Below are 13,680 nucleotides of genomic sequence, written 5' to 3' on the forward strand. Positions count from 1 at the left end.
GCCCGACAAGGTCTCATTTATGTCAGATTCAGTCCTCATAACAAATGAGTTTATTATAAATAAAAGTTTATTATTATTAAATGAGTTCGTCACCCCTTCCAAAATGGCTGATATTCTAGCATTGGGAAAAGTCCAGAAAAGGGCAACTGAAAAGTTTAAAGGTTTGGAACACTTTCCCTATGAAGAAAGGTTAAAACGCTTGGGACTCTTTAGCTTGGAGAAACGTCGACTGCGAGGTGACATGATCGAGGTTTACAGGATTATGCACGGGATGGAGAAAGTAGAGAAAGAAGTCCTTTTCTCCCTTTCTCACATGACAAGAACTCGTGGGCATTCGATGAAATTGCTGAGAAGTCAGGTTAAAACGGATAAAAGGAAGTACTTCTTCACCCAAAGGGTGATTAACATGTGGAATTTACTGCCACAGGAGGTGGCGGCGGCTACAAGCATAGCCAGCTTCAAGAGGGGATTGGATAAAAATATGGAGCAGAGGTCCATCAGTGGCTATTAGCCACAGTGTGTGTGTGTGTGTATATATATATATATATATATATATATATATATAGGTCACTGTGTGACACAGAGTGTTGGACTGGATGGGCCATTGGCCTGATCCAACATGGCTTCTCTTATGTTCTTATGTGTATGTGTGTGGGGGGGAGGATTGGCTGAAGATTAGGCGAAAGTTCTGGAGAACAGATTGACAGCAAAACCGGGGGTGGGGGGTGGGGGCACAGTCTCCTTCGCTGGAGGTCTTCAGGCTGAAGCCAGGCATCCATCTATTCCCATGATGCTTTAGGACTGGATTTCTTCCATCAGGTAAGGAGCTGGACCACTTTCATCTTGAGGCCACACTGCATGGCTGGCAACCAAGGACTCACGAGTGGCTGCTTGAACATCCGGACCGTTTTCTACCGTTTTCTGACACAGCTTGGCTTACTCACTTGAGCCACCTCACAATAGAAAAACTGTCCCTAGAAGAGCTGGATTCGAATCCAACAGCACCTTAAGAGACCCGCCAAGATTTTCAGGGAATAAGCTTGCTCGAGTTTAAGCTCACTTTGTGACAAAAACTGGAAAACTTATAAGGTTTTCCTGGGCTCAAACTTAATCGTTTGCCAGCCAACACGCCAAAATGATGATTTCTCTGTAGAGTTTCCTGGGTATGTGACGAGCTCAAAGTCTTGTCAGATTCAGCGAGCCCCCCTGGGCAAACCAGATCTGCATCTCAGCAAACCACATAAAAACCTGCCAGGCTCATCTTCAAGAAGTACAATAGAACCAGGGCTTTTTTTTGTAGCAGGAACTCCTTTGCATATTAAGCCACACCCCCCTGATGTAGCCAATCCTCTTGGAGCTTACAGTAGACCCTGTACTAAGAGCCCTGAAAGCTCCTGGAGGATTGGCTACATCAGGGGTGTGTGGCCTAAGAGGAACATAGGAACATATGAAGCTGCCTTCTATTGAATCAGACCCTCGGTCCATCAAAGTCAGTCTTGTCTACTCAGACTGGCAGCGGCTCTCCAGGGTCTCAAGCTGAGGTTTTTCACGCCTACTTGCCTGGACCCTTTTGAGTTGGGAGATGCCGGGGATTGAACCTGGGACCTTCTGCTTACCAAGCAGATGCTCTACCACTGAGCCACCGTCCCTCCCTCAAAACAGAGGAAAAACAGTTCCTGCCACGAAAGAAGCCCTGAATAGAACTAAGCGGAAAGAGCCCTGTGGCATAGAGTGGTAAAGCTGCAGTACTGCAGTCCGAGCTCTATGCTCATGGCCTGAGTTCAATCCCGGCGGAAGCTGGATTCAGGTAGCCGGCTCAAGGTTGACTCAGCCTTCCATCCTTCCGAGGTCGGTAAAATGAGTCCCCAGCTCGCTGGGGGGAAAGTGTAGATGACGGGAAGGCAGTGGCAAACCACCCCGTAAAAAGTCTGCCGTGAAAACGTGAAAGCAACGTCACCCCGGAGTCGGAAACGACTGGTGCTTGCACAGGGGACTACCTTGACCTTTAGAGCTAAGGAGAGGGAGGAATTCAGTCCACAGTATTGTCTGCTCAGGCCGGCAGCAGCTCTCCAAGGGCCTCACTTATTCCCTGGTCCTTTTCGACTGGAGGTGCCGGAGACTGAACCCGCCACTGAGCCACGCGGCCTCCTCAGATGCCTCCCTGCACAAGGATGCTGGAAGCGATTCGCCTCCCCTTCAGCTGCACTGCCGTTCCTCAGGACAAGACTTCCACCACCCAAGGGCTTGTCTCGCGAGACCCTTTAGATTGCCCTCCTGGCTCTGAACTACCTGGAATCCTCCCCCCACCCCTTCCCTAAACGGCCGTGGCTCCAAAACTGAGGGCGAGAGTCTCCAGAAAGGGGCACGAGCTTCCACAGTGCGAGGCCTGGGCACACCCCTTCTGCCTGCACAGCTCCAAAAGGCTGTGGCTCCTTGTGCCGCGCTGCCCCTGTCGCCTGGCCCAGCAGGTGGCTTTAGCCGAGGGAAGAAGACACACTGGAAAAGGACACGTTGCAGCCTGCTGGCGTTCACAGCCCTCGTTCATTTAAAGAATTCCGCGAGATCACAGTCCAATGTTCTGTCTAGCCAAGCGTCCAGTTTCCAGCTGCTCAGGCCTTCCCCTAAGAAGAACAGCAGAAGAGCCCTGCTGCATCAAACCAGGAAGGGTCCCTCCAGTCCAGCATCCCCGGTTCTTCCTGCAGTGTCTGGAATTTAGACACGACGTCCTGCAACAGCGTTCGGCTCACCTAGGCTTCGTTTCAGGCAGTCCAGACCCTTTTCGGAAGTTGCCCGGCCTCCAGTTCCATCGGACGCTGCCGACGCTCGAACATCTGCCCTCACAAGTGAGGGAGCCGGGCCGCTCAGTGGGCTTGGTCGTTGTCTCCCACTGCGGCAAAAGGGCGGCCGAACGTGCTGCGCTTACTCCTCCGGCCCCAGGCCAGGATCGTGCTGGCCCCCTTCCCCGGCAGCAAGCTCTTCCGCCGGTTCTCTTTGTTGCTTTTCAGTGGGCTGCCGGCGCCCGAAGACATCGCCGATGACTTCTTCTCCACCTTCCAGGGAAAAAGAGAGAGACGGAAAAGCTGCATGAGAAGAGCCAGAGAGGGGGAGGAGAAAGAAGTCCTTTTCTCCCTTTCTCACAAGACGAGAACTCGTGGGCATTCGACAAAATTGCTGAGCAGTCAGGTTAGAATGGATAAAAGGAAGTCCCTCTTCACCCAAAGGGTGATTAACATGTGGAACTCACTGCCACAGGAGGTGGTGGCGGCTACAAGCATAGACAGCTTCAAGAGGGGATTGGATCAACACATGGAGCAGAGGTCGATTAGTGGCTATTAGCCACAGCATATTGTTGGAACTCTCTGTCTGGGGCAGGGACGCTTTGCATTCTTGGTGCTTGGGGGGGGGGGGCACAGTGGGAGGGCTTCTAGCCCCACTGGTGGACCTCCTGATGGCACCTGGTATTTTTGGCCACTGTGTGACACAGTGTTGGATTGGATGGGCCACTGGCCTGATCCAACATGGCTTCTCTTAGGTTCTTATGTTCTTTCAAGACTGACCTTGATGAACCAAGGGTCTGATTCAGTTAGTAGAATTCTAGAATCAAATAGTTGGGAGGGACCTCCATGGTCATCTAGTCCAACCCCCTGCACAATGCAGGAAACTCACACCCAAATTCACAGAATCTTCATCGCTGTCAGATGGCCATCTAACCTTTGTTTCAAAACCTCCAAGGAAGGAAAGCCCACCTCTTCCCGAGGAAGCCTGTTCCACTGAGGAATCGCTCTAACGGTCAGGAAGTTCTTCCTAAAGTTTTAGAACAAAGCATCAAACATTCTGTCCTGGAACATTTAGAAAGAATGGATGTGATTACTAAGAGCCAGCATGATTTTCTCAAGAACAAGCCGTGTCAGACTAACCTGATCTCTTTTTTTGAGAAAGTGATTATCTTGCTGGATCGGGGGAATACTGTAGACATCATTTATCTTGATTTCAGTAAGGCTTTTGATAAAGTTCCACATATTATTCTTGTTGACAAGTTGGTAAAATGTGGCTTGGATCCTGTTACCGTTCGGTGGATCTGTGACTGGTTGACAGATCGCACCCAAAGAGTGCTTGTGAATGGTTCCTCATCCTCTTGGAGAGGAGTGACAAGTGGAGTGCCTCAAGGATCTGTCCTGGGACCTGTTTTGTTCAACATCTTTATCAATGATTTGGATGAAGGAATAGAGGGAATGCTTATTAAATCTGCTGATGATACTAAATTGGGAGGGGTTGCAAACACAGAAGAAGACAGAAACAGGATACAGGATGACCTTGACAGGCTGGACAACTGGGCTAAAACCAATAAAATGAATTTTAACAGGGATAAATGCAAAGTTCTGCATTTAGTTAGGAAACATCCAATGCATGGTTATAGGATGGGAGAGACTTGTCTTAGCAGTAGAATGTGCGAAAAGGATCTAGGGGTCTTAGTGGATCATACGCTGAACATGAGTCAACAGTGTGATGTGGTGGCTAAAAAGGCAAATGCAATTTTGGGCTGTATCAACAGAAGTCTAGTGTCCAGATCACGTGATGTGATGGTGTCGCTTTACTCTGCTCTGGTAAGACCTCACCTGGAGTATTGTGCTCAGTTTTGGGCACCACATTTTAAGAAGGATATAGACAAGCTGGAATGGGTCCAGAGGAGGGCGACGAAGATGGTGAGGGGTCTGGAGACCTAGTCCTATGAGGAAAGGTTGAAGGAGCTGGGGATGTTTAGCCTGGAGAGGAGGCGGCTGAGAGGTGATATGATCCCCATCTTCAAGTACTTGAAAGGCTGTCCTATAGAGGATGGAGCGGAATTGTTTTCTGTGGCCCCGGAAGGCAGGACCACAACCAATGGGTTGAAATTAAATCAAAAGAGCTTCTGGCTCAACATTAGGAAGAACTTCCTGACTGTTAGAGCGATTCCTCAGTGGAACAGGCTTCCTTGGGAGGTGATGGGCTCTCCTTCCTTGGAGGTTTTTAAACAGAGGGTAGATGGCCATCTGACAGCAATGAGGATCCTGTGAATTTAGGGGGAGGTGTTTGTGAGTTTCCTGCATTGTGCAGGGAGTTGGACTAGATGACCCTAGAGGTCCCTTCCAACTCTATGATTCTATGATCTAATGTTGAGCCAGAAACTCTTCTGATTTAATTTCAACCCACTGTTTCTGGTCCTGCCTTCTGGGGCCACAGAAAACAATTCTACACCATCCTCTAGATGACAGCCCTTCAAGTCCTTGAAGATGGTGATCATATCATATCAGTATAAGGCAGCTTCATGTGTGTTGCTACTATGTTAAGAACATAAGAACATAAGAGAAGCCATGTTGGATCAGGCCTATGGCCCCTCCAGTCCAACACTCTCTGTCACACAGTGGCCAAAAAAAAAAAATATATATATATATACACACACACACACACACACACATACTGTGGCTAATAGCCACTGATGGACCTCTGCTCCATATTTTTATCTAACCCCCTCTTGAAGCTGGCTATGCTTGTAGCCGCCACCACCTCTTGTGGCACCCTTTGGGTGAAGAAGTACTTCCTTTTATCCGTTTTAAACCGACCGCTCAGCAATTTCATGTTGTTTTTATGTCAATTTTTATTGTTTTAAAAACCTGCTTTGAGCAAGTTTGGTAAACTAAGTTGGAAGAGTGTGTATGTGCTTAAGTAAAACAAGGAAAGTTTGACTTGCTGACTTGCTACCTATTCTTAAACAAACGAAGAGCAAGGACCAAAGGAAACTGATAGCTCCCTCTCTTTGGGTGGAATCCAAGGTGAATCTCAGCTCATGCCAGGCAACTCAGGAAAGCACAGCAAGTCTGACAAGGAGTGGATTTTTCTTTTCCTTTTGGAACGAGATAAATATTTCTAAGACATGGTTTTATTCACTCTAAGCGTATCACAAGAAAAAAAGCAGGGACCTCGTCAAAAAAAATTCTGTTGGGAAAATGAGAAATTTGGGGAGTCCTTCAAGAAAAAAAAAACCCCTCTCACACGAATTAATTACTTTTCTTTTGGAATGAGTGAAAAGTGTAAGAGCACAGGGATGCAGGTCGATGTACGCCCTGATATATTTTGGTTACGCTTGCAATTCTGCAAAACGATGAAGGCATTTATACTTCTAAATCCCGTAAATATGTCACTTTACATGCTAATAAGAACATAAGAGAAGCCATGTTGGATCAGGCCAATGGCCCATCCAGTCCAACACTCTGTGTCATACAGTGGCAAAAAATTTTATACATACACACACACTGAGGCTAATAGCCACTGATGGACCTCTGCTCCATATTTTTATCTAAACCCCTCTTGAAGGTGGCTATGCTTGTGGCCGCCACCACCTCCTGTGGCAGTGAATTCCACATGTTAATCACTCTTTGGGTGAAGAAGGACTTCCTTTTATCCGTTCAAACCCAACTGCTCAGCAATTTCATCGAATGCCCACGAGTTCTTGTATTGTGAGAAAGGGAGAAAAGGACTTCTTTCTCTACTTTCTCCATCCCATGCATTATCTTGTCAACCTCTATCATGTCACCCCGCAGTCAACGTTTCTCCAAGCTAATGAAGCTTTAAATGATGCATCTTATGATGTTCAGGCAGCAAAGCTTCTCATGTATTTCAATGCTCCCCAAAATTGCCTCCCCCACTTCATAGTTATAAAATCCCCGGGAGTTTTACATTTCTGCTCTCAGGTGGCTTGTCCCATTGAAAGAGAGGCTGGACAGAACGCCCTTGTTGTCGGTTCCCTGCACTGAGCAGGGGCTGAACCAGATCTAAAGAGGCTCAAGGTGCAGGACAAGACGGCCCACGGCCTTCCCTATGACCCAAAGCTCTTCTCTGCTGCCTCTGGGCTTCCCTTGGCCGGCTGAGGGACTTCAGCCACCACTCCAAAGGGAATGACTTACTGTGCTCTGCCCGTCGGGGGGCTGCAGCGTAATCACGGTGACGTCCACCCCCTCGTCCCCGATCACCTTCAGCAGCTGGACCACCTCCGAGTGTCTGGCCCACCTGCAGTCCTTGTCGCTGATGGAGACGATGTAGTCCCCCTCCTTCAGGCCGGCTTCCTGAAACAACAACATCAACTGCGGGATCAGACCGATAGTACATGTCGTCCAGCATCCAACCGGTTCCTCTTCACACCAAACAACAGCGCAGAGAGGCCGAGGCCTTCCCCTGAAAGAACAGAAGATGAGCCCTGCTGGGTCAGACCAGGGAGGGTCCATCAAGTCCAGCCTCCTGTCTCAAATAGTGGCCAGCCAGTTCCTCTGGAGGGCCAGCCACAGGGCAGAGAGGCTGAGGCCTTCCCCTGAGAAGAACATCAGAAGAGCCCTGCTGGGTCAGACCAGGGAGGATCCATCTAGTCCAGCCTCCTGTCTCACACAGGGGGCAACCAGTTCCTCTGGAAAACCAACAGCAGGGCAGAGAGGCCAAGGCCTTCATAAGAACATCAGAAGAGCCCTGCTGGATCAGACCAGGGAGAGTCCATCTAGTCCAGCCTCCTGTCTCACACAGTGGCCAGCCAGTTCCTCTGGAGGGCCAACAACAGGGCAGAGAGGCCGAGGCCTTCCCCTGAGAAGAACCTCAGAAAAGTCCTGTTAGTTCAGAAAAGTAAGGGTCCATCTAATCCAGCATCCCACCTCACACAGTGGCCAACCAGTTCATCTGGACAGCAAACAACAGGGCAGAGAGTCTGAGGCCTTCCCCTGAGAAGAACACCAGAAGAGCCCTCCTGGATCAGACCAGGGAGGGTCCCTCTAGTCCAGCATCCTGTCTCACACAGGGGGCAACCAGTTCCTCTGGAGAACCTACAGCAGGGCAGAGAGGCCAAGGCCTTCATAAGAACATCAGAAGAGCCCTGCTGGATCAGACCAGGGAGGGTCCCTCTAGTCCAGTCTCCTGTCTCAGAGTGGCCAGCCAGTTCCTCTGGAGGGCCAGCAACAGGGCAGAGAGGCCGAGGCCTTCCCCTGAGAAGAACCTCAGAAAAGTCCTGTTAGATCAGACCAGGGAGGGTCCATCCAGTCCAGCCTCCTGCCTCACACAGGGGCTAACTAGTTCCTCTGAAGAGCCAAGGAACTTAAGTAGAACTCCGTTTCCACCCAAAAATCCAGCTTCACTGGATGCCCTCGAGTTCTAGTCTTTTGGGAGAGGGAGAAACGATCCGCTCTCTCAACCTCCTGCCTCCTTTCATAAAGGCCAAACCAGACCCAGCCACTTCGCATGGCCGCGATCCACAACTTACCGCTGCACAGCTTCCAGCGACAACCCCGGCAATGAGGACCGGGGAATCCCCTCGGAGCGTGAAGCCGAAGCCGCCGTCACCTCGCTGCAGGCGCGCCTTCCGCGGGGGTTGCCACTGGTTCTTGGCAGAGAAAACGGAAAGCGGGCCCTGGAGGAAGCAGAGTCGGCGTTTCAGGAAACTGGGGGGGGCGCCACGCTAAGCCAGTCGGGGCAAAAACAAACTCGAAACTTATGGCACCTCTCGGACCGAGGTTTTGTTCTAGCAGAAGCCCTGATGGACTTCAGCTCCAGGCTAGAATCAAGACCTTCTTAGGGTGGCGTGGCAGAAAAATTAAATTCACCAAGGTTTCCTAAGTCTCCTGGTCATTTCAGGAAGAGGAGGAAGAAGAAGAAGAAGAACACAGTAGATTACACCCCGCCCTTCTCTCTGAATCAGAGTCTCAGAGCAGTTTACAATCTCCTTTATCTTCTTCCCCCCTCCCACCCCTCTGAGGTAGGTGAGAGAGCTCTCCGAGCAGCTGCCCTTTCAAGGACAGAGTCTCAGAGCAGCCTACAATCTCCTTTAACTCCTTCCCCCACAACAGAAACCCTGTGAGGCGGGTGAGGCTGAGAGAGCTCTCCCAGAAGCTACCCTTTCAAGGACAGAGTCTCAGAGCAGCCTTCAATCTCCTTTATCTCCTTCCCCCACAACAGACACCCTATGAGGTGGGTGGGGCTGAGAGAGCTCTCCCAGAAGCTACCCTTTCAAGGACAGAGTCTCAGAGCAGCCTACAATCTCCTTTATCTCCTTCCCCCACAACAGACACCCTGTGAGGTGGGTGGGGCTGAGAGAGCTCTCCCAGAAGCTACCCTTTCAAGGACAGTGTCTCAGAGCAGCCTACAATCGCCTTTATCTCCTTCCTCCACAACAGACACCCTGTGAGGTAGGTGGGGCTGAGAGAGCTCTCCCAGAAGCTACCCTTTCAAGGACAGAGTCTCAGAGCAGCCTACAATCTCCTTTAGCTCCTTCCCCCACAACAGACACCCTGTGAGGTGGGTGAGGCTGAGAGAGCTCAACCAGAAGCCACCCTTTCAAGGACAGAGTCTCAGAGCAGCCTACAATCTCCTTTATCTCCTTCCCCCACAACAGACACCCTGTAAGGCGGGTGGGACTGAGAGAGCTCTCCCAGAAGCTACCCTTTCAAGGACAGAGTCTCAGAGCAGCCTACAATCTCCTTTATCTCCTTCCCCCACAGCAGACACCCTATGAAGTGGGTGGGGCTGAGAGAGCTCTCCCAGAAGCTACCCTTTCAAGGACAGAGTCTCAGAGCAGCCTACAATTTCCTTTATCTCCTTCCCCCACAACAGACACCCTGTGAGGTGGGTGGGGCTGAGAGAGCTCTCCCAGAAGCTACCCTTTCAAGGACAGAGTCTCAGAGCAGCCTACAATCTCCTTTATCTCCTTCCCCCACAACAGACACCCTGTGAGGTGGGTGAGGCTGAGAGAGCTTTCCCAGAAGCTACCCTTTCAAGGACAGAGTCTCAGAGCAGCCTACAATCTCCTTTAGCTCCTTCCCCGACAACAGACACCCTGTGAGGTAGGTGGGGCTGAGAGTGCTGACAGAAACTGCCCTTTCAAGGACAACCTATGCCAGAGCTCTGGCTGACCCAAGGCCTTTCCAGCAGGTGCAAGTGGAGGAGTGGGGAATCAAACTCGGTTCTCCCAGATAAGAGTCCGCACACTTAACCACTACACCAAACTGGCTCCGCAGCTGGGAGTTGGAGGCATAATATAAAAGTTCACCGTGCTAGAAATGTCTTGTCTTCCTCCTGCCATTAGAATTCATTTCTAACAATCAAGTTCTGGGAAGGAGCACCAGGAACATGCAAAGACACAAGTTCAGAGCCTTTGCATCATCCGCTCACTTGTCTCCTGCCAAGGAACTCTTTCTAGGAGATGTTTACAGCTGAACTCCACCCTTGCCAGCTCAGGCTAAAGAAGACAGAAGAGAGTCTAGGGCGGAAATCCCCACCACGGTGCCTGTGGGCGCCCGTCAACAACTTTTCTGCTGCCCAATGCCCATTAAGTATTTTGGGGAGGGCAAGGTGGAGCATTTGCCCAGCAAGGGGACAGATTGGCCACTGGTTCTAATGATTCTTTAAAAATGCTGCTTTGGCCACAGAAGCACAAGGATCTTCACTGTGTGACTGAATGTGAGATGCGGCAGCCATTTTGTAACTGGCTCTGCCTCCTGAGGCAGCCATTTTGTGGGTGGCTCTTCCTCCTGAGGCAGCCGTTTTGTAGCTGGCTCTTCCTCCTGAGGCAGTCATTTTGTAGCTGGCTCTTCCTCCTGAGGCAGCCGTTTTGTGGGTGGCTCTGCCTCCTGAGGCAGCCGTTTTGTAGCTGGCTCTTCCTCCTGAGGCAGTCATTTTGTAGCTGGCTCTTCCTCCTGAGGCAGCCGTTTTGTAGCTGGCTCTGCCTCCTGAGGCAGCCGTTTTGTAGCTGGCTCTTCCTCCTGAGGCAGTCATTTTGTGGGTGGCTCTGCCTCCTGAGGCAGCCGTTTTGTAGCTGGCTCTGCCTCCTGAGGCAGCCGTTTTGCAGCTGGCTCTTCCTCCTGAGGCAGTCATTTTGTGGGTGGCTCTGCCTCCTGAGGCAGCCGTTTTGTAGCTGGCTCTGCCTCCTGAGGCAGCCGTTTTGTAGCTGGCTCTGCCTCCTGAGGCAGCCGTTTTGTAGCTGGCTCTGCCTCCTGAGGCAGCCGTTTTGTAGCTGGCTCTGCCTCCTGAGGCAGCCGTTTTGTAGCTGGCTCTGCCTCCTGAGGCAGCCGTTTTGTAGCTGGCTCTGCCTCCTGAGGCAGCCGTTTTGTAGCTGGCTCTTCCTCCTGAGGCAGCCGTTTTGTGGGTGGCTCTTCCTCCTGAGGCAGTCGTTTTGTGGGTGGCTCTGCCTCCTGAGGCAGCCGTTTTGTAGCTGGCTCTGCCTCCTGAGGCAGCCGTTTTGTAGCTGGCTCTGCCTCCTGAGGCAGCCGTTTTGTAGCTGGCTCTGCCTCCTGAGGCAGCCGTTTTGTAACTGGCTCTCCCTCCTGAGGCAGCCGTTTTGTAGCTGGCTCTGCCTCCTGAGGCAGCCGTTTTGTAGCTGGCTCTGCCTCCTGAGGCAGCCGTTTTGTAGCTGGCTCTGCCTCCTGAGGCAGTCGTTTTGTGGGTGGCTCTGCCTCCTGAGGCAGCCGTTTTGTAGCTGGCTCTGCCTCCTGAGGCAGCCGTTTTGTAGCTGGCTCTGCCTCCTGAGGCAGTCGTTTTGTGGGTGGCTCTGCCTCCTGAGGCAGCCGTTTTGTGGGTGGCTCTGCCTCCTGAGGCAGCCGTTTTGTAGCTGGCTCTGCCTCCTGAGGCAGCCGTTTTGTAGCTGGCTCTGCCTCCTGAGGCAGCCGTTTTGTAGCTGGCTCTGCCTCCTGAGGCAGCCGTTTTGTAGCTGGCTCTGCCTCCTGAGGCAGCCGTTTTGTGGGTGGCTCTTCCTCCTGAGGCAGTCATTTTGTGGGTGGCTCTTCCTCCTGAGGCAGTCATTTTGTGGGTGGCTCTGCCTCCTGAGGCAGTCATTTTGTGGGTGGCTCTGCCTCCTGAGGCAGCCGTTTTGTAGCTGGCTCTGCCTCCTGAGGCAGCCGTTTTGTAGCTGGCTCTTCCTCCTGAGGCAGCCGTTTTGTAACTGGCTCTCCCTCCTGAGGCAGCCGTTTTGTAACTGGCTCTGCCTCCTGAGGCAGCCGTTTTGTAGCTGGCTCTGCCTCCTGAGGCAGCCGTTTTGTAGCTGGCTCTGCCTCCTGAGGCAGCCGTTTTGTAGCTGGCTCTGCCTCCTGAGGCAGCCGTTTTGTAGCTGGCTCTGCCTCCTGAGGCAGCCGTTTTGTAGCTGGCTCTTCCTCCTGAGGCAGTCGTTTTGTAGCTGGCTCTGCCTCCTGAGGCAGCCGTTTTGTAGCTGGCTCTTCCTCCTGAGGCAGTCGTTTTGTGGGTGGCTCTGCCTCCTGAGGCAGCCGTTTTGTAGCTGGCTCTGCCTCCTGAGGCAGCCGTTTTGTAGCTGGCTCTTCCTCCTGAGGCAGCCGTTTTGTAGCTGGCTCTGCCTCCTGAGGCAGCCGTTTTGTAGCTGGCTCTGCCTCCTGAGGCAGCCGTTTTGTAGCTGGCTCTGCCTCCTGAGGCAGCCGTTTTGTAGCTGGCTCTGCCTCCTGAGGCAGCCGTTTTGTAGCTGGCTCTTCCTCCTGAGGCAGCCGTTTTGTAGCTGGCTCTTCCTCCTGAGGCAGCCGTTTTGTGGGTGGCTCTGCCTCCTGAGGCAGCCGTTTTGTAGCTGGCTCTGCCTCCTGAGGCAGCCGTTTTGTAGCTGGCTCTTCCTCCTGAGGCAGTCGTTTTGTGGGTGGCTCTTCCTCCTGAGGCAGCCATTTTGTGGGTGGCTCTGCCTCCTGAGGCAGCCGTTTTGTAGCTGGCTCTGCCTCCTGAGGCAGCCGTTTTGTAGCTGGCTCTGCCTCCTGAGGCAGCCGTTTTGTAGCTGGCTCTGCCTCCTGAGGCAGTCATTTTGTGGGTGGCTCTGCCTCCTGAGGCAGCCGTTTTGTAGCTGGCTCTGCCTCCTGAGGCAGCCGTTTTGTAGCTGGCTCTTCCTCCTGAGGCAGTCATTTTGTGGGTGGCTCTGCCTCCTGAGGCAGCCGTTTTGTAGCTGGCTCTGCCTCCTGAGGCAGCCGTTTTGTAGCTGGCTCTGCCTCCTGAGGCAGCCGTTTTGTAGCTGGCTCTGCCTCCTGAGGCAGTCATTTTGTGGGTGGCTCTGCCTCCTGAGGCAGCCGTTTTGTAGCTGGCTCTGCCTCCTGAGGCAGCCGTTTTGTAGCTGGCTCTGCCTCCTGAGGCAGCCGTTTTGTAGCTGGCTCTTCCTCCTGAGGCAGCCGTTTTGTAGCTGGCTCTTCCTCCTGAGGCAGCCATTTTGTGGCTGCGCACAGCACACTGTATCCAAAGGTGCCCCCAGGGTCAAAAAGGTTGGGGGACCCCCTAGTTCGAGAGCCAGTTTGGTGTAGTGGTTAAGTGAGTCAACTTTTATCCGGGAGAACCAAGTTTGATTCCCCACTCCTCCACTTGCAGCTGCTGGAATGTCCTTGGGTTAGCCAGAGCTCTGGCAGAGAGTTTCTGGGAGAGCTCTTTCAGCCCCGCTTCCCCCACAGGGCGTCTGTGTGGAGTGGAGGACAGGATATAAATCCAGTCTCTTCTTCTTCTGATCTAGGGGTACCAAGCTGACTTCTGGACCCTATGTCAGATGCCCCCCAGGTACAAATAACTAGACTCTCTTATCCCATAACCCACCCTTCATTGCGTGTTCATGCCTGTCTGATTCCCAGCTATTTACTTGGATTCCAAACCCTCCAGCTCATTTCAAAATCCCAAACTGGGTTCCCGTGGCCAGTCAAGAGGCCACAA

The 13,680-nt window shown here is 52.2% G+C and overlaps 1 protein-coding gene across 1 annotated transcript in view; it reads right to left on the bottom strand.

Annotated features, from left to right (window-relative positions):
- Positions 1-2,839: 2,839 nt before the first annotated feature.
- Positions 2,840-13,680, bottom strand: part of RHPN1 (rhophilin Rho GTPase binding protein 1) — an 84,557-nt gene continuing 73,716 nt past the window's right edge. The window contains exons 13-15 of the mRNA XM_060243055.1: positions 8,276-8,422; positions 6,942-7,100; positions 2,840-3,050 (exon numbers count right to left, since the gene is read on the bottom strand). Of these exons, the coding sequence (XP_060099038.1) occupies positions 2,862-3,050; positions 6,942-7,100; positions 8,276-8,422 (495 nt within the window). The 3' untranslated portion in view covers positions 2,840-2,861. The remainder of the gene's footprint in view (positions 3,051-6,941; positions 7,101-8,275; positions 8,423-13,680) is intronic.

This window comes from Heteronotia binoei, chromosome 7 (genome assembly GCF_032191835.1).
Source record: "Heteronotia binoei isolate CCM8104 ecotype False Entrance Well chromosome 7, APGP_CSIRO_Hbin_v1, whole genome shotgun sequence".
Classification (NCBI taxonomy): domain Eukaryota; kingdom Metazoa; phylum Chordata; class Lepidosauria; order Squamata; family Gekkonidae; genus Heteronotia; species Heteronotia binoei.